Raw genomic sequence first — 24,784 nt, 5'->3', positions numbered from 1 at the left:
ATTAAACTAAAATACTTAAAGTAAACTAATCATCATATATTGAACTAAATTAAGCAAAAAACTAAAATACTTAAATTCTGAACCTAAAATCTCAAAAACTTAACTACTGAAGTCTCCATAATGTGACAAAATAACTCTATATGGTAGAGTTATCACACCCTCAAATTTAAGATTTTGTTAGTCCTTGGGCAAAACGTAAACTAAAATGAATTAACATAAATGAATAAAACAACTTAACTAAAAATGAATTGCACCAACTTAATAATCACCTTTAATATCTTGATAAGTTATTCCATATTCAACTCTAAGCAACACATAAATATTATTCAAGATCATGTTTCAATTCAAATGCAATCTCATCATCAAATGGATTTTTATGTCCATGTGCAGTCTTTTCACCAAGAACATCATAAAATCCAGATAAGTTTGGACGCATGCAAAATTCAAATTAGTACTAGAGTTCTATAGGTTTGCTTTTCATCTCTCTCTTCACTAATATAAACAAACACTTAATCAAAGATCATTAGGACTTTATTAAGCTTGTAATGTATGGCTAGGGTCAAAGTGGGATATGGAATATTAATGTGGCTCAAATCACCCTAAGCAAATAATCATTTTAGGACCTATTTAGAGTTTTATTTTTCTTCACCCAATACATCACTTTTTCATCAAAATTTTCTTTTGTTCAACATTTCATTCTTTTCTTCTTTTCCTTCCCTTTGTTTTTTTTCTCAATATCACACTCTTAAACTTATTTCTTTTATTGGGTAGTGAAATGAATACAATCATGCTTTTGAGCTTTGAATCACTTTTCATCTTTACTATCTTTTTCACTATCTAGCTCATTATACTTCCTAAATTGACTTATACACTTAGGAGTAACGGATGCAAAAATTGAAAATTGTAAGTCTAGGTTCATAATTAAGTGTTTAAACAACGAAAATGTTATATTAGGCTCAAAAGGGTATTCTAGAGATAAATATATAGCAAGGTGGCTCGCAAAGCTCAATCGGTCCAAAATGGCCTAAATCACTTCCTTAACTATGTATAGCCTAGAATTTTGCTTTGAGAAAGAATCAAACAAATTCTAGAACTCAATACATAATTAAAAAATTCATATTCACATAAACCTTTTCTATATATGTACAATGATTCTAAAAAAAAGATATGGTGCTCAAAATGTGGAAATCTCATCTTAACAATGAAGCTTAACATAAGAATTCAACCCAATACTCAAACAATATTGAAATTTGCAAAGAATCAAGATAAGAATATAACTAGATTTTTATCATTGGATAAATAAATTAAAGAAATTGGTGTAACACCCTGTGACCTAGAATGGTGGTTAATATGACTTTAAGAATGAGATTAAGACCAATAGAGGTCAATTCAAGAGTTTAGAAGTAGTGAAGGGGATAAAATATTTCATATGAAATAAAATAATAGTATATTCTTAAGGTCGTCGTTATGGAGTAAAAAGGAGTGATGGAGCTAAATCGGGATAAACTACAATATTTTGAAACCCCAAAAGCCAAATAAAAATTTTTAAAATTTAATAAGATTTTATTAGTAAAAATATTATTAAAATAATATTGAGATATTCTTATTGTGAGTGGTGAACAGGCTCACATAATATAAGTGTTGAACTTAAGTGGGGGAGTTATACCATAATTTTGATGATTTGATGGATAAAATATTATTTTATTGATTCTATAATATTATTTTAATAAGTAAAAATTTTAATGATGTAAGTACTAATAATAGTACAAGTTAGTTTGGAAGGAATGGAGGCATGAAAGATTATGTGGAATAATGAGATGTGCATGAAAATTCACTATTATATGCAAACTATTACATGCAAAAAGGAGAAAGTTAATGGGGAACATGCAGACCCCTCACCATGTGGAAGATGACAAAGAAAAAAAGAACAAAGAGTATTTAAATGAAAGAAAACCATGGTTTGGCAAAGATAGCCCAGGGTAAACAAGGTAAGATGGGTAGTGTGACTTGCAAAGAAAAAGGTATAATCATAACATTTGATGGAGAAAGAAAATAAAATAAAGAAATTTGAGTTGATGGAAGAACTTGGGAGAATCCGCCCATACAAGTGAGAAAGCATAATTTCAAGGCTTTTTGCCTTGTGATATCTACCCACATAAAAGAAAAAGAAAAATGCCAAAAGTTACCAAGCCTTAGGCAATCCGCCCATGAAAGAAATGGAAAGGAAATGGGTACTTTCACAAGGCCATTTCAAGTTCATTTCTTGTTATATCCGCCCATACCAAAGAAAAAGCAAACAAAGTGAGTTTGCCTTGAGAGATCCACACCTTTGAGAGAAAAGAAAGAGAATTGGCCTTGAAAGAAAAAAGAGGAAAGAAAGGAGAAAGAAGAAAAAGGTTTGGAGGAGGCTCGGCTTTGGAAACGATTGAAGAAAAATCGAAAGGTTTTCTCCTGCATGCCATTGTTGAAACTTGAAGGAGAAAGTGGTGGTTTGGCTTAGTGATTCAAAGGCAAAGTAGGTAAAAGCTATCATTATGTTGAATGCATTCCTTATGAACTGATTATAATGTGAAATTGTGCTTATGGTAGCAAAAATCTTTAAGGATTCAAAGAACTGGGTGCATTGATGTAGGTGGATCTTAGAAGTATGGTGATTTTGAACAAGACAAATGATGGGTAAGTGTTATTAATCTTGAGATCACTCATGGAAAGGAAAAAATAAGATGTGTGTTGATTATTTATGCTTATGGTAGCAATGGTGACTGGGGGTGTGAGGAGATTGTGAGCTATATGTGGAATTCAAGACAAAAACTGAAAAGTAAGCATGCAATGTGAGTACATTATATTATATTGGACTTGGTTGGTTGAAACTTCATAGATTGCATGTTAGATTATTGTTAATAACAAGGATGAAAAATGTGAAGCTAGATTAAAGATTCATTAATTGAAGTGCTGCCCATATATGTGTATAATTAAGTATATTGAGCTTGATTTGTTGCTAGGAAGTGTGTAAGTGAGAAAGGTTTGCTGTGGTGGTGTAACGGCCGAGATAACAGGTGACCGGCAAGTAGAATTAGTTAGACATGAACCTGAACCAATAGCAACGTAGCGTCTTGCTATTGTGAGGTGAGTAGGGGTGTCTATTTTAAAAAAATTTCATAAACTATATGTCGATATACGTTTAATAAATATACCATTTTTCTTTAAGTGCAATTATGGACAGCATACGTTGGTAGAATGCTAGGTACTTGTGATTGCCATGCTTTTAGAAATATATATATATATATATATAAACTATATATGTAAAGGGTTTTAGAAATCGGGAACAAGCTCTTTACCACTGTTTATGTCAAAATGTACCTTATTTGTTTGTGAGATGTGCATTCATGAATAAATTATATGTTCACCATGCTAATTTGACATTTAAACCTCATGCAAAGATTTTCATTATAAAGTTTTACAATCGATTTTATCATGTCACCACGATTGGTATTTTGAAAATAGATTTAAAATGAGCTTTTGAAGACCTAATTTGCTTTTAAATGGTTTTCTCAAACTGAGAGATTCGAGAGTAGGTCGAATGTCACACCGGGATAATGTGACTTTTGTGCACAAGTGAGTTTTAGTTAGAGAAACTTTAGGTCACCGACAGGTTGTTAGATGTGGCTTGGCCACAATATGTGATTTATATATATGGCAAGGCCATGGGTTGATATATGTGGCTAGGCCACAAGTTGATTACATGATTACTACCACATGATTTGTCTGATGTTGGCCAACATCGTCGAGACTGCCATAGTTGTGGGAATCCGGTGGAAAGGGGCCTCTTAGATGTTATTAAGTGGAAGTGAGTCCACAGTTTAATATTTACGATTACCTACTCGAGCATGATATCTCTTTGGATTTTCAAACATGAATTCCTTCGCATGGTGAGAATTACAAGTTTTTTTGCAACTCCTTTATTTATACGATGATTTTGTATTTAATTCCTTAGGGATGAGATGATCTATGAGCTTGTGTACAAGCTTTGGTAATGCTTGATTTTATGGGAGCATGACTGTTTACGCTAAGCATTAAGGCCAAACCTTTATAAAAATTATGTCTTTGCTTCCATTACTTTTTTGCACTTTTATACTTTATTCTGCTTTATTTTTTACTCTGCTACACTTAAGTTTCATTATCTTTTTAATCCATGAAAAAGTGGTTTTTCTCTTGGTAACCAATTCACCTTCTTCTTGGTTAACTAACTATAAACTTATTTCAACTAATAACTGGTATCAGTGCAGGTTCTCAAATTTTACAAGTCTAACAACCTTTGAGAGATTCTGAACAAAAGCTTAAAATAATGACAATGGAATCCTTAAGCTTCATTGGTGACTTTTTTTATTCAAAGGTGAGAATTACCTATTTTGGAGAAAAAGGTTTAAAAATTTTATACAATCTATTGATTTGGATCTTTGAGATATTATTATTGAAGGACCTCATACTCTTAGCAAACCTATTGATGGTGTGAAACATGTTAAGATAAGAGATGAATGGGATGACAAAGTTGATTCTATTGAATCAAAAAGTTGTAACAACTATTTTATGTGCTCTTAGTGAGAGTGAATTTAATAAGGTAGCGATATGCATTACGGTAAAAGAAATTTGGGACACATTAGAAAATTGCTATTAAGTCAAAAATCAAGTAAAAATGTCAAAAGTCAATATTATGACTCTTGACTATGAGCTTTTTAAGATGAAGGAAGGTGAATCCATTAAAAAGATGTATGAGAGGTTCAAAAAAATTATAAAAAGACTTAAAGTCTTAGGAAAAGAGTTTCCTAATGCACAACTAGTGAAGAAAATCCTCCATTGCCAACCAAAATCTTAGAACCCTGAGGTCACTGCCATAAAAAATGCCAAAGACCTAAATGTGCTTAAGCCAAATGAGCTTCTTGTTGACTCCATATGTTTTTGATGATAACAAAACATTCTTCATTCATTAATGCTTAATCTTGTTTTTAAGTATGCAGGATTTAGTTTAATTCCCCTAATAAAGTTGTCCATTAAAAGCAAGTCAAGAAGCTTGCTAAACTTAATGCAGAGTTAATCAGTCAAAGAGAAAAAGAGTAAATAGTGAACAAAAACAAAACCTTAGTAACTGATTAACAAGGAACCTTAATCAATTAAAGCATGGTTGTGTGATAAGCTGAAGTAAAACAAAAATATGCTAATCGGTTAAAAAGTTTGGTTAATCGGTTAGAGCACAAGGTCCTAGTATATTCAAGCACCAAAAACAAGTTTAAAAATATAATTGACTGTTGAAGGGAGCCAAAATGGAAAAGTTCAAACTTTAAAAAATTTCTAGTTGATTAAAATTGATTTTAATCAATTATGGTTAAAGGAAGAATAGCTTCAATCAGTTAAGAGAAAAGCTAACTAATCAGAGGGAGACTGCTGTGTAAAGAAGAATGAAAACAAAAAGTTTGTAAGCAGTTAAAGTTTCCTATAATCAGTTAGAGCGGAGAACTCAGCAGCAAGATAGCGCAAGACAGAGAAACTGTAATCAATTAGAGTTGCTTGTAATTGGTTAGCTGAAATTTGTCTCTTTTTTTGAATTTAAACACTAAAGGATAAAATAATGGCTAAAAGTGCATCAGAGTTGTTTTTAACGACTAGAAACTATCTCCAACAGAAAAATCTGACTCCTTGAATATAAAAGGAAGCTTTAACGATCAAAGAAAATAGATTTCAAGAGAAAAAAGTCATTTTGAGCAAAAAAGCAAAATAACCTTCACAAAAACAATTGAGCTTGATTGTAATTTGTCCAAACTTGTAAAGGTATTTAGTTATACTTCTTTTTCTTCTCTTTTTTGAGAAAGTAGAGTGTAAGAAGAGCTTTATAAGCTTTAAAGGGTTGAACAAAATTTTTAATGCTATTCACCCCTTCTAGCACTCTACGGGACCAACACTTTTAGATTCTTTACTCACTTATGAAATAGCCTTTAGGCACGAGAAAGAGAAAGATGAAGCAATTAAAGAAAAATAAAAGAAAAGAGACATTGTTCTCTGAGCTGTAAAATAAAATGATGAAAAGTTACTTGATAGTGATGATCATGATGATGATGTAGCCCTATTGACAAGAAAGTTCAATAGATTCTTGAGAAACAAGCGAGGAATGAAGAAACCTCTTAAGAGGGATGGACAAAGAAGGAACATGAGAAAAGACATACCAAAGGATGACCATGGAAAAAACCATATAATTTGTTATAAGTGTAAGAAGCTTGGTCAAACCAAATATGAATGTCTGAGTCTTAAAAAACGTTTTCTTAAAGACTCGAAGAGGAAAGCCATGATGGTTGCATGGAGGGACAGTGATGAATCTCAAAATGAAAAAGAAGAGCAAGTAGCAAATCTATGTTTCATAGGAATTGAAAACTCCAATGTATGCTTCTGAAACAATGACTCTTGCTCTTATGATTTCAATGATGATTCATACACATTTGATCAACTTTAAGATGCATATGATGATTTGGCTTTTGAATTTGAAAATATGACCTTGAAATATAAAAAGACTATCTTTAAGCTCAAGGCTAAAAATGATTTTCTTGATAAATTAAAAGTTGAGTTTAAAGATAAGGTCAAACATCTAGAGAATGAAGTAACTGTGCTGAGATAGAAAAATGAGAAATTAAATGAATCATTCTCTAAAAGGAATACGAGTTCACAAAAGCTAAATGAGATGCTTGAAGTTTAAAAAGCCTTCTTTGATAAGAAAGGTTTAAGCTATAATTGGAGACCAAAAGAAGCTAAGACAAAAACCTTTTTTGAAAAAGAAAATAAAAAATATGGTGGATCACATTTATACATTTATTGTCATAATATTGGTCTCTTTATACTTTTTTGCCCTCTGAAAAAAACATCAATCAAAGGAAAAGTGATTAAAAAGGTATAGGTTCCAAAAAGAACCAAATCTACTGTTGGCAAAATTGTTGAGATTAAGCCACATTATATCCTTTATCCTACCTAGACCTTAGCCAGATATTACAAGCTTTATAAAGATCTATTGATCCTTAGCTTTGTATTAGTCTACATTAGTGGAAAGAGAGATGAAAAGTAAACTTATGGAGTTCTAGTACTAATTTGAATTTTGTATTGGTATAAACTCATCCAGATATCATGATATTCTTGAAAAAAAACTTCACACACAAATAGAAATCCATTCAAGAATGTGCTTGCATTAAAATTGAAACATGAATTTGAATGACACCCATATTTTTCCTTAAGTTAGAGGTTGATAGACATACTTTTGAGGAAATTATGGGAGATCATAGAGTTTGTGCACTTTATCTTTAGTGGTTACTTTATTTATTTTACTTTTATCATTTATATTATTTTTCATAAGTTAGTTTCTTTTTTGTGTTGAACTTAAGGACTAGCAAAATCTTAAGTTTTGGGGTGTGATACTCTATGATATAAAGTTTGTTAGTCCCATTTGAATGTTAAAAGGGGTGAATAGCACTAAAAATTTTCTGCTTAGCCCTTTAGAGCTTGAAAAGCATTTAATCAATTAGATGAAGGGAAAGACTAGAACATGTTAAAATTACAAGACACTAAGTAAAGAAGGGTGAAAAAAAGTGGACCATGCAAGAGTATTTATAGTGGTTCGATCTCCTTGACCTACGTCCACTACTTTAATCTCTTAATCAAAGATTTTCAACCTGACTTCACTAAACTAGTGGAATTAACAGCTTCCACCAAGCTTTTACAAGGTGAGCTTCTAACCCAAGTTCTAATCCCTTACAATAACCTTTAAAATACTTCCCACACTCTAATTTTTCAAGAAAAAGAAGTGTAACTAAGTACCTTTATAAGTCTGGACAGATTATAATCAAGTTTAAACACTTTTTCTGATTTAGAATGAAGAACAAGTGTTTTTGGTGAAGAATATTTGGCTTTTTGCTTAAAGTAGCTCTTATCTTCTCAATTCTTCAACTTTTTATATGTTCTTTGACCATTGGGGCTTTCTTTTACACTTGGGGAGTCAGATTTTTTTGTTAGAGACAGTTTCTAGCCATTAGGAACAACTCTGATGCACTTTTAATCAGTATTTTTGTCTTTTAGTGTTTAAATTCAAAAAAAAAAAGACAAACTTTGCCTAACTGGTTGCGGGCAACTTTAACCAATTATAGCTTCTATACCTTGCACAGTCTTGCTGCTATGTTCTCTACTCTAACCGATTATAGAAAGCTCTAACTAATTAAGAGTTCTCTACCTTCAGACTCCTCTTTTTCAATAGACTTTCTCTAACTGATTACGGCAAGTTCTAACTGATTATAAACTTTTTGTTTCAATTCTTTACATAACAATCTTTTTCTAATTGGTCAGCATTCCCTTTAACAAATTGAGGCTTTACTTCCTTTAACCATAGCTGATTAAAATTAGCTTTAATCGACTAGAAGATTTTTAAATTTTGAACTTTTCCATTTTAGCTCTGTAACAACTTAAGTCCAACCACTAGCCCAATAGCTTTCTAGGCCTAAATCACATAGTCCTCAAAAGCTTAAACTCAAGTTACTAGTAATGGTAGACTTGGATTGTTATATAAGTTTTAATAATCACATTCACATCAAATATGGGATGTTAGGTATTATAATCTCACCCACTCAAATCTTTGATGTCCTCATCAAGGCCACACATCACATCCACTGGATCAAGATCTCATCAGAGTAATGTGAAAGCCCACATCGAACTAGTGTAGGCTCTGATACCATTTGTGTGCAATAAAAAGGGTGAAAAGTTATCAAGTTTGGCCTTCATGAGATATAGACCTTTACTACACATATCTCAATATTTTGATCATAACTTTCTCTACAGAACTTTAAATGAGGTGACTCTTAGACCATTAGAAATATAAGAGAAATCTTTAAAACTTTCATGTTTTCTACTTTGCCTAATTTTAATCAAAAGGTGGTTGAAATCTACGTTGAATTTGAAAGACTACATTAGAAGCACGAAAGGCAAAATAGAACATTTAGAGCCACAACTCTGAATGATGAGGGCTACGATGCTAAAATGGACCATGAAGGTAGACACCAAGGTAGAAAAGTAAGGGCTGTGGCTTTAGGGAATGAGAGCTACAATGCTCAAAGGAAAGATTGCAAAATCCTTTTTCGATTAGACTTCTTTCTTGACACGAACTTGCACCCTATTTAAGCAACCTTTTGGAAGACTTTTGGAGGCATGAAACCCTAGATTTAAATCTGAGATTTAGTCACAAAAATCATTGAAAAAAGTCTCACTGAAGCTGAGAATAAATTAAAGGATTTAAAAAGATTTGGAGATCAAGATTGTAAGTCTTTAGATTCTTTATCTTTTTTGTTATTCTTTTATTTTCTTGGTTTGATTTCAATGTTTAAACTTTATTTGATGATGATTTATAACATTGTGGAGAACTAATTTAGTTATCTAAGATTATAATTGAACTTAATGCATAATCTAAATTATTTATCTCTTTTTTGTTTATGTGTAATGGCTTTAAGTTGCTTATTCTATTCTATTTTTAATGTTTCTAATTGCCTAATCACCTACTAGATTGATCTGGAACCTTAAGTTATACCTTGACAAAAGAGATTTAGGTAGACTTAGAATAAAATAGTGTATGATCAAATGCAATTAGTTGATTAGGTGGTTTAATTTGCATATAAGGTAGACATACACGTATAAGCCATATGTAGCTAAGGTTAGAATATAAACTTAATGAATCTTTATTCAATTTTATTTACATAGACATATAATAAGTTCATTAGGAGAGATATTTTTATTAAAAAAATTCACAGAGATTTGTAAATAATTTAGGACTCTAAGTTAACAACTTAATCTACTAAATTAAGTTAAGAGAAAAAGATAATATTCAAATAAAGTATTGATGGATGTCAAAATCTAAAAAATGGTAGTTGATTGAGTTTTTTTTTAAAAAAAAATTTGTTGATTAATTTTACCTTAGTTTTAGTTTGTTAGTTTTAATTTTTCTTTTTAATAATTTTAAATTTAATTGTTTGGATAAAATTAGGGTGTGTTAATTTTAGTAGTTGGCAAGTAAGGATTAATTCAATTTTCCATTGAAATGAATTCTACTTTCTTTTATATTACTTGTTAAACAATATGTACACTTACTTGGATAATCCAACAGCAACCTTTGCACTCTTTTTGTTTCTAGTTTTCTTCTTTTAACCCTTGAGTTTAGGCTTAGAAGTGGAAACTACATGTGCTTCTGATTTCTTTTTCAGTTCAAGAACCTCTTCCATATTTTGCAAATCATTTATTAGTCCACTTAAGTGTAATCCCTACTTTGTAGTTCATAATCTAGTTTGAAATGTGAAAATGATGAATTCAAGCTTTGAAATAATCATAGATATTTGCATTTTAGCATCTATCTTAGCACCATGTAGTCTTGCCTCATTGAGACAAGAGGTTACTTTTAGAGTGTAATCTCTAACAGGCTCCCCAAGTTTCTGCTTAAAGCTTTTGAAAGCATTGATTGCTTTCACCTTACTAGACCTTGTTTTAATAACAAACATCTCATGTAGACGCAACATTATTTCAATAGTATAGGCCATGCCTTCATGTTGTTTTTGCAATATATTGTTCGTAGCGGCCAGTATATGTTACTAGTTTTATACACGCAAATGCACATGTCACACAAGTAATATAGAGGTAAGTAAAGTAACCCACGAGGAATTGTGTCTAAAGTTTTGCTAAATACTAAAATTAAGGTATCTTAGTTTTATCCAAGTAAACCAAATTTTTGACAATTAATTAAAGATAAAATCTACTTAACAACCCCAATCAAAGAAATGGAAGCTAAAATTGATAAAAAAGCAATGGACTAAGAGTCTAAGATTGTGGTTTCATTCAACATTTCATTTGGACTAATGTTTCTTTTAATACTTGAACCAATGGGTGGTGATGCTAGTCTAAAATCCACATTTATAGACAAGTCTCCATCAAGATGTTGCACACATACCTAGTCTAATTAGGTCACTATATGGCTATAAGGATCAATTAAGATAGATTCTTTAAGCATATGTTCTAATTTGACTACATGTGGTATTTAAGTGTATATCTACCCTAATTACAAGTCAATTCGCTCAATTTTTAAGTGAAATGAACACACATTATTCAAACCATGGACTAATCTAAACTTCATCAAATCTCACTTAGATATCCACATCCATTCAATTGTTGATCAAGCAATCAAAGGCAATGAGCTTAAATTTAAATAAACATCACAATACCTATTAATATTAAGTAAAAGAGAAACATAATATCCAAACTACATGTTGAAATCTACCACAAACCTTGAAAAATCAATTTAACTAATAATATCTTCAGCAAACAGCAACATCCTAAGAAAATAAATCATTTTTACAGCAAACAGATAGATAGAGAAAGCCAAATCTAGTGAAAGAAACAATTCCAACTTCTTTCAAATGCTATTTTTTGTTAGATTTCTTCTTTTTATCTCTTTTGTAAAAAGCTTCTTTTTCTTTGAAAAGTTTCTCTGCTCCAACCCTTTTTTTCTAGCTCAAAACTTCCTATATATACCCTTCTTTAAAAGCCCTAAGGTTAAAAAATTGAAAGTGCAAAAAATTTAAAAACACGTGCTAACGCCATAACATCAGGCTCTATGCCTTCATGTTGAGGTGCCAGGATATTAAGGCACCATGATGTTGGTGGTCTAGCATCATGGTGTCCTGCTCTGATTTGGTGTGGGGTGCATTCTAGCGCCTTGCCATAGCCATTCAATGTTGCAAATCCAACTCCTTTTGTGCTATTCCTACTGTAGTTCTATCACTTCCAACACACTTTTGATCATTATCTAATTAGAAATGGATGAAGTGATAAACATGAAAGTTGTAGTCTTTCCTCTTAGCTTTCTAGTGATTTAAGAATTACATTGATTGGACATCTGTATCGCTAGTTATGCTTGAGATACCACAGCATGTTTAGTGAGGGTTTACACCTAGCCATCCTTTCATGGTTTATCATTCATTAAGCTTTATGCAGTTGAAAACCTTTAAAAAAAAAAAAACAAACAAACTGAATCAATGAAGGCTCAAATTAGGACATTTAACATGAAATTAAACTAAAATTACTTGAAATAATAATGATTCAACTTGCATTAAACTTATTAAAGAAAAACATAAAAACTACTTAAAATTAATTTCAAAACACAAGGACTTAGCTATTTTTATGCCAAAAAAATGTGTAATATAACTCTATATAATAGAGTTATTAGTATATATCACTTAACCAACTTGTTTTCATCATGTCACCTCTTGTGATATTCTATATCTTGTGGAGGTAACTTGGGAGAAAATGGTGCAGGCTCATACTTAAAAAAAATGCATGTGATTTTGTTATAATATAGGATGATATTAAGGTTTCTTTTCCATTTAATGTAGTTATCATCATTGAAAGTACATTTATTTAGCAAAATTGAAACTAGATTCATGTTTGTCATCTAGATATGTTTTTGAAAGTACATTTAAAATTACGTAAGCTTACTAGTTATAAAGGGACTTTGAACATTTCATGATGCATGTATACATGATGATAATATACGAAACCTTAAAAATTATATGACTAGTTCAATGGTCATTCACTTTTCTGTAATTAATAAACTAATTGTAGACTGTGAGAATTTACTACCAAGTAAACTAAGACCCTCGCACTTAACTATGTTATCCAGTATCTTCATATCTAACATGGCTAAGGAATGCCTTTATTTGGTGCATGAAGTTTACTAATAGAGCTTACTGTAGGTAGGTTAATAGTAAATTCATGTTGAGTGTAACAACCATTGTTTCATTCTTTTAAGCTCCCTACTTAGTGAGCCTCTGTGGGATGTCTCACCTCATAATCCACCTAAAAGGACTTATCTTTTTGGAGACCCAAACTGTCATGATCTAGATTCATGCCTGCTTATAGGGCATGACATGGTTTACATGCTAATGGGCCAACAACGGAAACTACGAACTCTAAAATTAGTAGTGTCCTCTCCCACTGAATATTTTGTGCCTAGGGTTTTTAGTAAATTATTAGATTTTCTAGCATACATAATTATAATATCCTAAGTCAAATGTGGACCTTGTTATTTGTCACTAAACTCTTTTGTATATAACCTAGTCCATTATACCATTTTGTTTAGATGTGATTAAACTTTCCTATATTCGATTAAATTTTCCTATATTCATTATGTTTCTGTAGCAAAAAGACTCTTTTTGACTAACACATAATGTATGCATGGCAATCCTTAAAAAGGGTTGGCATCTTAATTCTAAATAACATGTTATCAAGCATACAAATAATATCTTATAGTATTTATACAAACACACATACATATATATATATATATATATATTAATACAAGCCACATTAATGTCCATCTTAAAAAAAAATTAAAAATTACAAGTTGTAATTCTTTTAAATCTTACTTGCTTCCGTTGCTTGCTTGGAAATCTTTCCACTTGGTATTCTTTTAATTTATGGCTATTTTTTCAAAAAAAAATTAATTTAACCAAACTTGAAAATAATTTTATTCTTGTACAATTAATTAATCTCATTAACTAATACCAAACTAAAATTACTTTTCAATCCAAGGTAAAAAAATTTTGAAACATTTTTAATCAAAAAAACATTTATTTTAAAAACTTTTGGGCCAAGCCCATTTGGCTCAATTCGGCCTACATGTGCAACAACCCTGTTGTGCATTTCAACAGGCCAGCACGTAGGTCGGCCTGCGCACCATTGCAGCCCGCGCAGCCAACATGCTGGTTGGTTCCAAGCGCCAACATACTGGCCCCTTGTGCAGGGCAAGTTAGTGCCCAACATTGGCTCGCCTTGTGTTGGCTAGTAAGGTGCTGGCCTGCGTACCCCACAGGTGGAACCCCAGCCTTTTTTGTGCATCCCGCGCACCTCTACATTTTTTTTTTATTTTTTTAAATTATTGAAAATATTTTTAATTTTTGAAAAATAATAATAATAAAAACATTTTTCTAAAAAAGACTTTTGATACAATAAAAACTCTTTTTCTTTCAAAATTAAATTCCTATTAAGAGTCCAAGTTGGTCATCCATTAAGTGTTATGGTTGTACCATACTCTTCTAAAAATTATAAAATTATAATTAAATAATAAACGATTTATTTATTTAATCATAGTTATTTGTCCAAGTCAAAATAAGATTTCTTATTGAATAATTATTCTATTGTGTTATTATTCATCTTTAATTAAAAAGAATTAATAATAAAATAAAAAAATCCTAGTCAAACATGGCCTCTTATAATTTATCAAGAAATTATGATTAATTATAAATAAAGAATAAACTATTTAATTCCTCCAATATTATTTTATCTCAAAACAATAATTACGTTAATGAATAAATATTTTTCATTTTAAAACAACTTTTGCCTTAAAAAAAATTTATTCTTTAAGATAATTTTTAACTTACCAAAAATAAAATAATATAATTAAGACATCTCTTGTCTTAAATCAACACATATGCTATTGTCTAATTTAAGACAACTCTTGTCTTAATTAAGATAATGTATGTACCTTGTCTTAATACATTGTCTTAATTAAGACAATACATAAAATTATCAATTTGAATATTAATTTAATAAATTAAAAATACACACATTCTAATTTAAATAAGTTGAATTCTATGAAGATAAATAGAGAATTTATTTAGACATAGATATTCTAAGCTCCAATAAACTTAACATTACTCTAAATTTCATTAAGATAATTCAAGTTTATTAACCATGAAATCACTCCATATATTCATCATTGCACTCTTGGATTAACTACAATTACAAGAAATGATCCAATGTTCAATATTCAATATTGGTTGTCCTAATTGCAAATCTTATGTTGTGAATTCTTATAACCATCCAATGACAAAATGTATATCATTTTACCCATTATGTCAATTTTTCCCTTAGTCTTGATTCATCTAATTAGTGATCCAATACTCTAAATTTAATCTTTTTAGTATCAAGATGTGATGAGTAGCTAATTCATCAATCTACTAGGCTAAGATTAATTGCCAATCTTTCTAAAATCACTAGAAGTGATGTTAATGCTTTGAATTCCACATTTTGGATATTTGTTTCTAAATAGTTACCTTAGTTATAATCCCAATTTACGAAGTTTAGATTAACAGTATAAGTTGATCATGCTCATGATATATCAAAAATTATAAGGAGATAAAATATGAGTTTACTATTCATAAAGATTTTGATTTTATTATAAATGAATACATAAGTGTGAGATCAAGTTTAAGCAACAATTAAATTTAAACTTGATTCTTACGTGACTCCAGTTTAAATTATAGTGTCATTACTCAAAATTAACTATTTTGATGATTTGAGATTCATCATTCCTTTTGAAGTGAATCTATATACAATAGTCTCAACATAATAAATTGATCAGCTTTATTATATGATTATAAATAATTTTAAATTCAATTAAAATACATATCTCCTATGTATTACTTTTCATATAAATACATTTTAATATCACAATAGAATCATGGTACTTTTATAATTAAAAAATAAATGTTTATTTACAACAAACTTTTCATCTTATTATCAAAATTATATTTTCATTACAAATAAAATAAATAAAATTAAATATAAGAATATATTTGCTTTTCAAGGCACTATGTTCCTAAATTCTTAACATTCTCAACCTTAGGCTTGTCATCCACCATTCTTATTTGTGCACATGTATCCATCCCACCGTTTTGTGTTCCATTAACTATTACATCTTTAAATGAACGTTGTTAAGGAAAATTTTTTGTTGCTCAACCATGAGTTATGTCACGTGTACGTTGTTCCCTTTCCAATGCCTTCTTCACTGTAATTCAATGACTGAAAATATTCATCTCATTACCTTGATGGATTGATGCTTGTTGCTGCCTAGCAAACTCATAACGCATAAAAGCAAAAAACCCACCTCCCCTTCTAACATAACTTGGGACAAATACATCAAACTGATCAAATATTGATTTGATATTAGCCCATGACACTATCAGATTCTCAACAAAAATAAAAGCATAAAGATCTCTTCAACTGTGCCAACTTAGACTGCCCTCGATCCCTTGTGCCCTAAAACCCTACTAACTGTTACCCATGACTACATCTACTCCTCTATGCCTACTTGAAAAAAACTCTTAACTCTCTCTTTATTATTTTTTTTTTGAAAAGTTAAGTTATCTATTTGTTTGGATATTTAACTGTAAACATTTAAATATTTTTAAATATTTTTTAATCTATGCCTAGGACAACCCTTGAAAGGCCGTGGAACAAGTCTGTCTGGCCCCATTTTGACATGCAAAGGTGTTACATCTTTGTTTTAAAAGATGAGGATAATGGGGATTCAAAACCTGAAATTCTTGCTAGCGACATATTTCCTCAGCCTGGATTCCAACTGACAAACCTGTGAAAGTCGAGTGACTGATTAAATTCTTAGTAAAAGATTACTATCACTAGTATTATCAACTTATTTATTTTCTTCTACTGTTTGTTTCAAGCATGTTAAGTTAAGTAGGTTGACTTTTTGTTTATCATTCAATTAAAAGTTCCTCCCTCTCAAGCTTACTAAAATGACCCATTTGGTTGCTGCAACCATAGAAGAAGATACGGAGTTACCGAGTCGATTTGAATTTAATATTACTTTTTGAATTAACCAAATCAAATAAAAATCGATTTAATCATTTAAGTCAATATCCAATTAATACAACCAAAAAACAGAAACCCACGAATTTGATCAAATTCAACAAATGATTGACTTGACCAATTTTAAGTCGAATTGATCACCGGTTAATATAAAGGAACTTGTGCAGGCGATGCCTAATTGCTTTCAAGTCTGTGTCCTCAACCACTCGAACGTATCAACCTTTGCCACGGTAAAGGTAAACATTCCCTTCAGGTACCCAATAAGCTTAATTTGCCTGGTTTGATTTGCTTTAGCATATTAAGTTACAACTGCAGCTTATTTCCCACTCCGGAAGATAGCAAGACAAAAGGCTGTGGTCAAGTACTAATACTGTGCTGGTGGTTTTTATTGGGGTCGCCATGGTTTAGCTCCTCGGCCAGATTATTTTCCCCTTAGGTCTCCCTTATCGATTATAATCATCATTGGGTATCCAACATCACATTCTTTGGTCTTTTTGACTTGTTGGCCCTGGCCTACACACGAACAAAGTACAAACTTAGAAGGGAAACAAAAGAAAGAAAAGTGGAAGAGAACATAATGAAGGGCACCTACAGCTTCCACTCTCAGGAAAAAGGAGAGGTTTCGCCATCCATATATATTTGTTATGCATGGCATTGCTGCATTATTCAGGTTCCCTAAAACCTGTCAAATTATTGACTTTGGGCTTCTTCAAAGTAGAAAGCAGCTTTCCTTTATCAAGAAGATACATCTTTGGAGTGAGAATTAATTTGCAAGCAAAGCTGGAACACTAAACAAAGAGCACCACAAAGTATCATTGTAGTGATGCGGGTCCGGCAAGCATCCTTTGCATTGTATCTACCAAATGTTAATCAATTGAATTTGAACAGCTGCTGGTTTTGCTTTTAACACTTCAACGTATGAATGCATTCAAGTCTCTATGTCCACAGAGCTGGCCCCAATACTTCACTAATTTATTCACACGGTAGAAGACTTATAAAAAGATGTGAAATCCTTTCATGTAAAGTTTGAAAGCTGCTAGCTAGTTTTATTATTATTAATATTATTCTTTTTTATATTTGAAAACTTGTCATATTTTTCATTTAGGCCTTTATGGGGATGTAGAAAATAGAGTGTATGTGTTCCAAAACGGCATAATCTTCTCAATTTTAAATTGACAGAAATTTTTTTAAGCATATTACTTAAAAATATTTTTAAATTTTTACAAATTTTTATTTTATATTTTTATTTTAAATTAAATAAACTCTCATAATTGATGTAATTAATTATTTAGTTAAATTATCATTTATTATTTTATATCATTATGACGTTAAGATGTTAATATGCAATGTGGCATGACGCTATAGCGTAATATCATATTATATGATTTTTTTTTATCTTTTACATCAACGCGTCAAATGAGTATAAAATAATAAATAATATTTTAATTAATAATAATTAATCAACTCTTAATTATAAGAATCTATTTACCTCAAAATAAGAATATAAAAATTTGATTAAAATTGAACCCCTTATAAGCTTAAAGCTGCTTGTTTTTTTTTATAATTGAGGAGGAGGATTCAAACCTTACTCTTTAAGTTAGTGATAATGTACCAATCAATGAGACAAATGCTCATGTGTTTATTTCTTTTGATACAATTACTAGAACAAACAAATGTTCTGATCTGAATTATCCATACCTGGTTGTTTATATTTATGAACGCCTTGCAGCTATTCATCTGAGGCAAGGAATAAGTTTCCCAAGTACCAAAATTTCTGCCCCAGACTTGGAACCTAAAAGCTTAAACCTCTAAAGAGACTATCACCAAGGCAAGTGGCTTTCTGAAATGTTCTATGCCCAAAACGAAATATACAGAAGCTAAGGGCAGACACAGAAATATACCAGTAGGAAAAAGATAAAGTAGGAGTTGGTTAACTGACGTCATTTTCATGGTCTCGACTTTTAAGTTAAACTTTTAACGACTTTGGTCCACTGGGAGAGAGAGAAAGCGGAGGTGCCATTTTCGTGCTTGCACCTTGAGATGCTTTTCAACTACTGCTACTGTAGCAGTGATGGTGGTAGTAGTAGCGTTAGAGTTGTCTATATGATAGCAAACAATCATCACCAACCTAGAACCATAACAATGAATGCCATCCTTGCCACCCCTTAATCATCACCTGTCTCTTTAATCCCACTCATTGCCTGCCACTCCTCTTTACTCAAGGACTTTCTCTCTTAATCTTATTACAATCCCACCAATGTGGCAAATTTACTTTCTCTTAATCCCCTTCCATTAGCGTTTCGTTAAGGGACTCCACTCTGTTTTTACTCGGAATTTCTCTTCAGTTCTTTGAATAGATATTCCTTCTGTTTTTGGTGAGAAGAGAGGCTACTGCTGGATTCTATGGCCCTGAAATGTTTCCGGGTCAGCTTGACTCTGTTCTGTGGCTTTTGGGTGGTTGTTTTCTGTGATCAAGATGGTATGTGTAATTCGCTTTACACCTTTTGGCTAGTCTGTATTACTAGATTTTATTGTCTGGAATCTCTTTTGCTGCTCATGTACAGTCAAAGTGAATTTGATCCAATTTTCTTGTCTTACTAGATTTCCACTTTTTTGCTTTTTGCTGCTAACTTTTATCATTTGTATACACCTTAGAAATTTGACAAGAAATAACAATTTCTTTTTTCTTTTTGCTTTAAACAACAGAATTTATAGTTAAGGTTCTGTTTCTTGTGCTTAAATTTCAGAGAAGAATGGAAAAATGCAGTTCATGTAGGCCTATTTAGCTGCATCTGGCTTACCTCTTTCTACAATTTGTGAAATTTGCAATTCAAGTTCTTTTTGTTTTGAAAGCTCTGATCTTCAAAGCACTATAGAGCAGCATGGTCTAACAAAATGTCAAAAAAAGAATGTTGAGGCTTTGAATTTGTGGAATTTATGTCTTAATTTACATTCGAGTTTCTATGAGACAGGTTTCTTGAGCTTATCTTGTGGTGGAGCTAGGAGTTATGTTGATTCAGCTAAGATAGCATGGGTCTCAGATAATACCTTCATAAGCACAGGCAACACAACTACCGTTGAGTATGTTGAGGGTACTTCCTCATCCAGTGTTCCACTTCGATTTTTCCCAGAATCTCAAGGTCGCAATTGCTATAAGTTACCAGTAAAGAATATATCATCCGTGGTTCTTGTGAGAGCCCAATTTGTGTATAAGAACTATGATGGACGTTGGAAACCTCCAGCTTTCTCCGTTTCTCTCGGGACAGCTATCACTAGTACAGTGAACCTCACCAATAAAGATCCATGGAATGAAGAGTTCATATGGCCAGTGAGTAAGGACACACTCCCATTTTGCGTCAATGCTATTCCAATGGGTGGATCTCCTGTTATTTCCTCACTTGAAGTTCGGCCACTTCCTCAAGGCGCTTACCAAGGTGGCATGGAAGATTTCCCAAATAAAGCGCTTCGTACGTGTTATCGGATTAATAGTGGTTACACCAATGGATCGCTGAGGTAAAAATATTTAACGACCCTGCTCTATATATGGCTTCTGTGCTCTGTCAGGATGATTGTGATTAACTTCAGTTAAAACAGGTATCCTGTAGATCCATTTGACCGCATTTGGGATGCTGATCAAAGTTACACACCCTTTCATGTCTCACCTGGGTTTGACATTCTTCTTAGCTTCAATTTGTCAAGTCAAAAGGAGAGCCCTCCTTTGGATGTATTGCAGACTGCTAGAGTTCTGGCACGAGAGGATGTGCTACATTATAACTTACCTCTCCAAACATTGGGAGACTACTACATTGTCCTGTATTTTGCTGGCATTCTTCCTCTGTCTGCTTCTTTTGATATATTAATTAATGGGGATGTTCAGCAGTCAGATTTCACAGTAAGTACCTCAAAAGCCAGTACTCTATATTTTACACAGAAGGGAGTCACAAGTCTGGATATTGCACTTAGGAGCATCAGATTCTACCCTCAAATTAATGCATTTGAGGTTTATGAAATTATTAATATTCCATCAGAGGCTTCCTCAACTACAGGTGGCATTTTCTTTCATAAATCTAATGAGTTTTTCTTGCTGACTAAAGCTGACTCCATTATGCATGATTTCCAGTTTCAGCACTTCAAGTTATTGAGCAGTCTACTGGTTTTGATCTTGGGTGGCAAGATGATCCATGCTTCCCAACTCCATGGGATCATATTGAATGTGAAGGCAGTGTAGTGACATCATTGTATGTGCATAATAAATAGTAGCTTTGGGATTTCTTTCTTACCTTACAGACCTACTCATATGGGCTTATCATTTTCTCTTAGGGACCTTTCAGACATCAACTTGAGGTCAATTAGTCCAACATTTGGTGACTTGCTGGATCTTAAAATACTGTAATGTCTTTAACTGTGGATTCTTTGTACTATTAATATTATGGCATCCTTAGGTAAGCACTTCCTTGTACTTATAATGGTCATGTTATGTTTCAGGAATTTGCATAACACGTCACTTTCAGGAGCAATACAAAATCTGGGTAGCCTGCAGCATCTTGAGAAATTGTAATGTCTGTCAAAGTTTTCACCTCTTATTAGTATCTCATATAGCATGTCTAATACCACCTAACTAAATTTTCAGGAATCTGAGTTTCAACCAGCTAACATCCTTTGGTTCTGATTTAGATAGCTTGGTTAACCTTCAAGTTCTGTAAGTTGTAATCTTCTTTCTTTGTTTTGATTGAGATATGCACTCAAAGAATGTTTTCTTATGCAGTCACACAATAATTTTTTCACTATATATGAAAGTAATATGATAAATTATGATTGTACTAATACTGCATTATTATCACTTTTTTCTACATGGAGGGACTTGCATAATAACAGTTTACAGGGAATAGTTCCAGACAGCTTGGGAGAGTTAGAGAATCTACATCTACTGTAAGTGACTTCTATAAATATTGTACTATTTGGTGAAGAACCACATATGCAGAGTTTATTTGTCATAGCCACCCTGTGTTTCACTGGATGAAAAACTGTTTTCTGCATTCTTCAGGAATCTGGAGAACAATAAACTGCAAGGTATCCTCCCCCTATCTTTGAACAGAGAAAGTTTGGAAGTTAGGTATGGCACTGATATTCTTGTTTTTTTCAAGCTATTTATTCATGTGCCCTGATAGATCAACTTTTGTGCAGAACATCAGGAAATTTGTGCCTTTCCTTCTCCACAATGGCATGCAATGATGTCTCATCAAATCCTTCAATTGAGACACCACAAGTTACTATTGTTACCAATAGGAAGCACACTCGACGTAGTCATTTACTAATTATACTTGGTGCAACTGGTGGAGCCTTATTTGCTCTACTCCTTACTTCTCTTTTAGTATTATTGTACATAAAGAAAAGGAAAACCGAAGCCACATATGCTACAAGTATGTAATAGTTATTCACATCGTTGTTACCATGAAAACTGACAACATGATTCTTATATGCACATTATTCTCATATTCAGGTCCAGTGATTGATATGCGAAACTGGAACGCTGCTAGAATTTTTTCCTACAAAGAAATAAAAGCAGCTACAAACAACTTTAAGGAAGTCATAGGTCGCGGTAGCTTTGGATCTGTTTACCTTGGAAAGCTATCAGATGGCAAACTGGTAGCTGTAAAAGTGCGGTTTGATAGAACTCAATTGGGTGCTGATTCTTTTATCAACGAGGTTTATCATCTAAACTTCTCTACAATTTCCTTGTCTAACCATAAAGAAGTGTGAGCTCAGTAATTTTATCAGTATTCCACTGATGAACTTAACTGACGACCATATACAACAGTCATATAGACCATAGATTATCTTTAAGTGTGTATCAGTCTGGCTCATTTTTTCTTGATCCAGTGAGATCTGTCATTCTGCATTGTATGCATGTACTGTCTATTAAATCTAAAGTATGCAGTTTGATTCTTTAGTTTATGCATGTTGTTCTGCTTTCTTGTTAGATCTAATCTTCTTGTTGATACTGTAAATGTTGCCTTGTCCTCCACACCTTGGACTGCCTGCAGGTTCATCTGTTGTCACAAATTCGTCACCAAAATCTTGTTTGCTTGGAAGGATTTTGTCATGAATCAAAGCAGCAGATACTAGTGTACGAGTATCTACCAGGCGGATCACTGGCTGATCACCTGTATGGTATGTTCTGCTTGACTAAAGGATGTAACATTTTCCTCTTTTTCTTTTAATTTTTGTTACATATCTTTAAATCTGCTCCTCTCATCTGACAAAATGCCTGGTTCTTTCTTGATGTTTGTTTCAGGTCCAAATTGTCAAAAAGTTTCGTTAAGCTGGGTTCGCAGACTGAAAATATCTGTTGATGCTGCAAAAGGTATGTCTAGCGTTCTGTTTCTAGCCCTCATATAAATTTACTAAGGAGGGACAGGAGCTGTGCAGATGAAAAAACCATGATGTCTCAGGCCCTCTTGCAATGGGAAAGATCCATTTTCTACATTTTGAACTTTTCATACCAGATGAATTAGGCTAGATATCATAACTTTTTCTTTTTTCAGATGTAAAGATCCTTTATACACTGATGAGATTCATATGGAATTCTGGATGAAAGATTTAGTCAATTTCTCTGTATAGGTTTATTACATTCTATTGCACGGGCAGTTAGCATAGTCTTCTTGTTTGCCACAATGGCATAGTTGCTTTCTTTGTGTGTGTGTGTGTGTGTGGGTGGTGGTTGTGGGGATAACAAAATGGTATAGTTATACAATTATTAGCAGAAACACCGGGCAATGGAAACTTTGGGCATAATTACTGTTATTCCTATATTCTAGACCTCCATCATTAGCCTTGTTTTTTTTCTTTCGAAGGGCTGGACTATTTGCATAATGGGAGTGATCCAAGAATCATACACCGTGATATCAAGTGCAGTAACATCCTTTTGGACAGTCAGATGAATGCCAAGGTCTGCGATTTTGGCCTCTCTAAGCAAGTAACCCAGGCAGATGCGACTCATGTGACCACTGTTGTCAAGGGAACTGCTGGCTATCTAGATCCTGAGTAAGTCTTAGTTAAGTTTATTCAAATGATAATTGATTCCTTTACTGCACCAACTCAGGAATAGATGTCTTTATCATTGACTGATTTTATCTGCAGGTATTATTCCACTCAACAGCTGACCGAGAAAAGTGATGTCTACAGTTTTGGGGTTGTTCTTTTAGAGCTCATATGTGGAAGAGAACCACTGACTCACTCGGGAACCCCAGATTCCTTCAATTTAGTGCTATGGGTAATTTAATTTTTCTTTTTCTTTAACAAGTTCTTCATTGTACATTGTAATTCAAATCCTGCACATTTTCAAGTTTGATTGCTGGAGCATCATGGTCTTAAGAAGGCAAATTAGTGTAAGCATGTTAACTGAAAAATGCTTAAAATTAAGGGTCAAGGTCCTGTGCAAATTTTAAAACTCTATATAATTCTGAAACTTGTATCTTAACACCTAGCACTAAACAACTGGCTCATATTGATTTAATGGCAGGCGAAGCCCTACTTGCAGGCAGGTGCATTTGAGATAGTGGATGACAGCTTAAAGGGAAGCTTTGATGTCGAAAGCATGAGAAAAGCAGCCTTAATAGCCGTAAGGTCTGTAGAAAGAGATGCATCCCGGAGACCAACTATTGCAGAGCTATTGGCAGAGCTGAAAGAAGCCTATAGTATTCAGCTTTCATACCTTGCAGCTTTGGGACACTCAGGTTAAGCTAGCGAATGCAAGATTAAAACAATGTTTATATTTATATTACAACTTTGAAAACTTTTCCTACAGGGAGTTGGTTTTTGGGGAGGTGAGGTATAAAGCCTTCTGCGGAAAATGAAGAGTAAGTTATGGAGCACAGGGTTATTTCGGAGTGTGTCTATTAAGAGTGTTATGTCTATCTATTCTGTCAATGCCAAGCAATAATAATTTTTTTTTTTTTTGAAAGATGATTTTTATTAATGATGAGCTGGAATGCCGTGGAGAGTTTTCAACGTTGAGATTTGGAGACTCCTGTTGGCATGGAAGCTATCATAAGAAGAG

The 24,784-nt window shown here is 32.5% G+C and overlaps 1 protein-coding gene across 1 annotated transcript; it reads left to right on the top strand.

The window, feature by feature from the left end:
- The first annotated feature begins 18,859 nt into the window (after positions 1 to 18,859).
- On the top strand, positions 18,860 to 24,684 carry LOC110409420 (Leucine-rich repeat protein kinase family protein). The gene is made up of 16 exons (XM_021418758.1): positions 18,860 to 19,204; positions 19,698 to 20,238; positions 20,320 to 20,771; positions 20,846 to 20,963; positions 21,046 to 21,114; positions 21,211 to 21,279; positions 21,356 to 21,424; positions 21,583 to 21,654; positions 21,770 to 21,838; positions 21,910 to 22,145; positions 22,226 to 22,431; positions 22,770 to 22,896; positions 23,021 to 23,089; positions 23,580 to 23,769; positions 23,866 to 23,998; positions 24,248 to 24,684. The coding sequence occupies exons 1-16, from the start codon at positions 19,129 to 19,131 to the stop codon at positions 24,464 to 24,466; spliced, it is 2,715 nt and encodes a 904-aa protein (XP_021274433.1). The 5' UTR covers positions 18,860 to 19,128; the 3' UTR covers positions 24,467 to 24,684.
- The last annotated feature ends 100 nt before the right edge of the window (positions 24,685 to 24,784 follow it).

Source organism: Theobroma umbraticum, unplaced genomic scaffold, assembly GCF_002168275.2.
Source record: "Theobroma umbraticum cultivar Fairchild unplaced genomic scaffold, ASM216827v3 scaffold_44.0, whole genome shotgun sequence".
Taxonomy (NCBI): Eukaryota; Viridiplantae; Streptophyta; class Magnoliopsida; order Malvales; family Malvaceae; genus Theobroma; species Theobroma umbraticum.
Note: the sequence above shows the minus strand (reverse complement) of the source record. Positions and strands in the feature narration are given on the sequence as shown.

Coding starts and splice junctions, on each gene's coding strand:
- LOC110409420 (XM_021418758.1), top strand. CDS start 19,129: ATGGCCCTGAAATGTTTCCGGGTCAGCTTGACTCTGTTCTGTGGCTTT. Junction 20,772..20,845: donor AGAGGCTTCCTCAACTACAG/GTGGCATTTTCT, acceptor CATGATTTCCAG/TTTCAGCACTTCAAGTTATT. Junction 20,964..21,045: donor GGCAGTGTAGTGACATCATT/GTATGTGCATAA, acceptor ATTTTCTCTTAG/GGACCTTTCAGACATCAACT.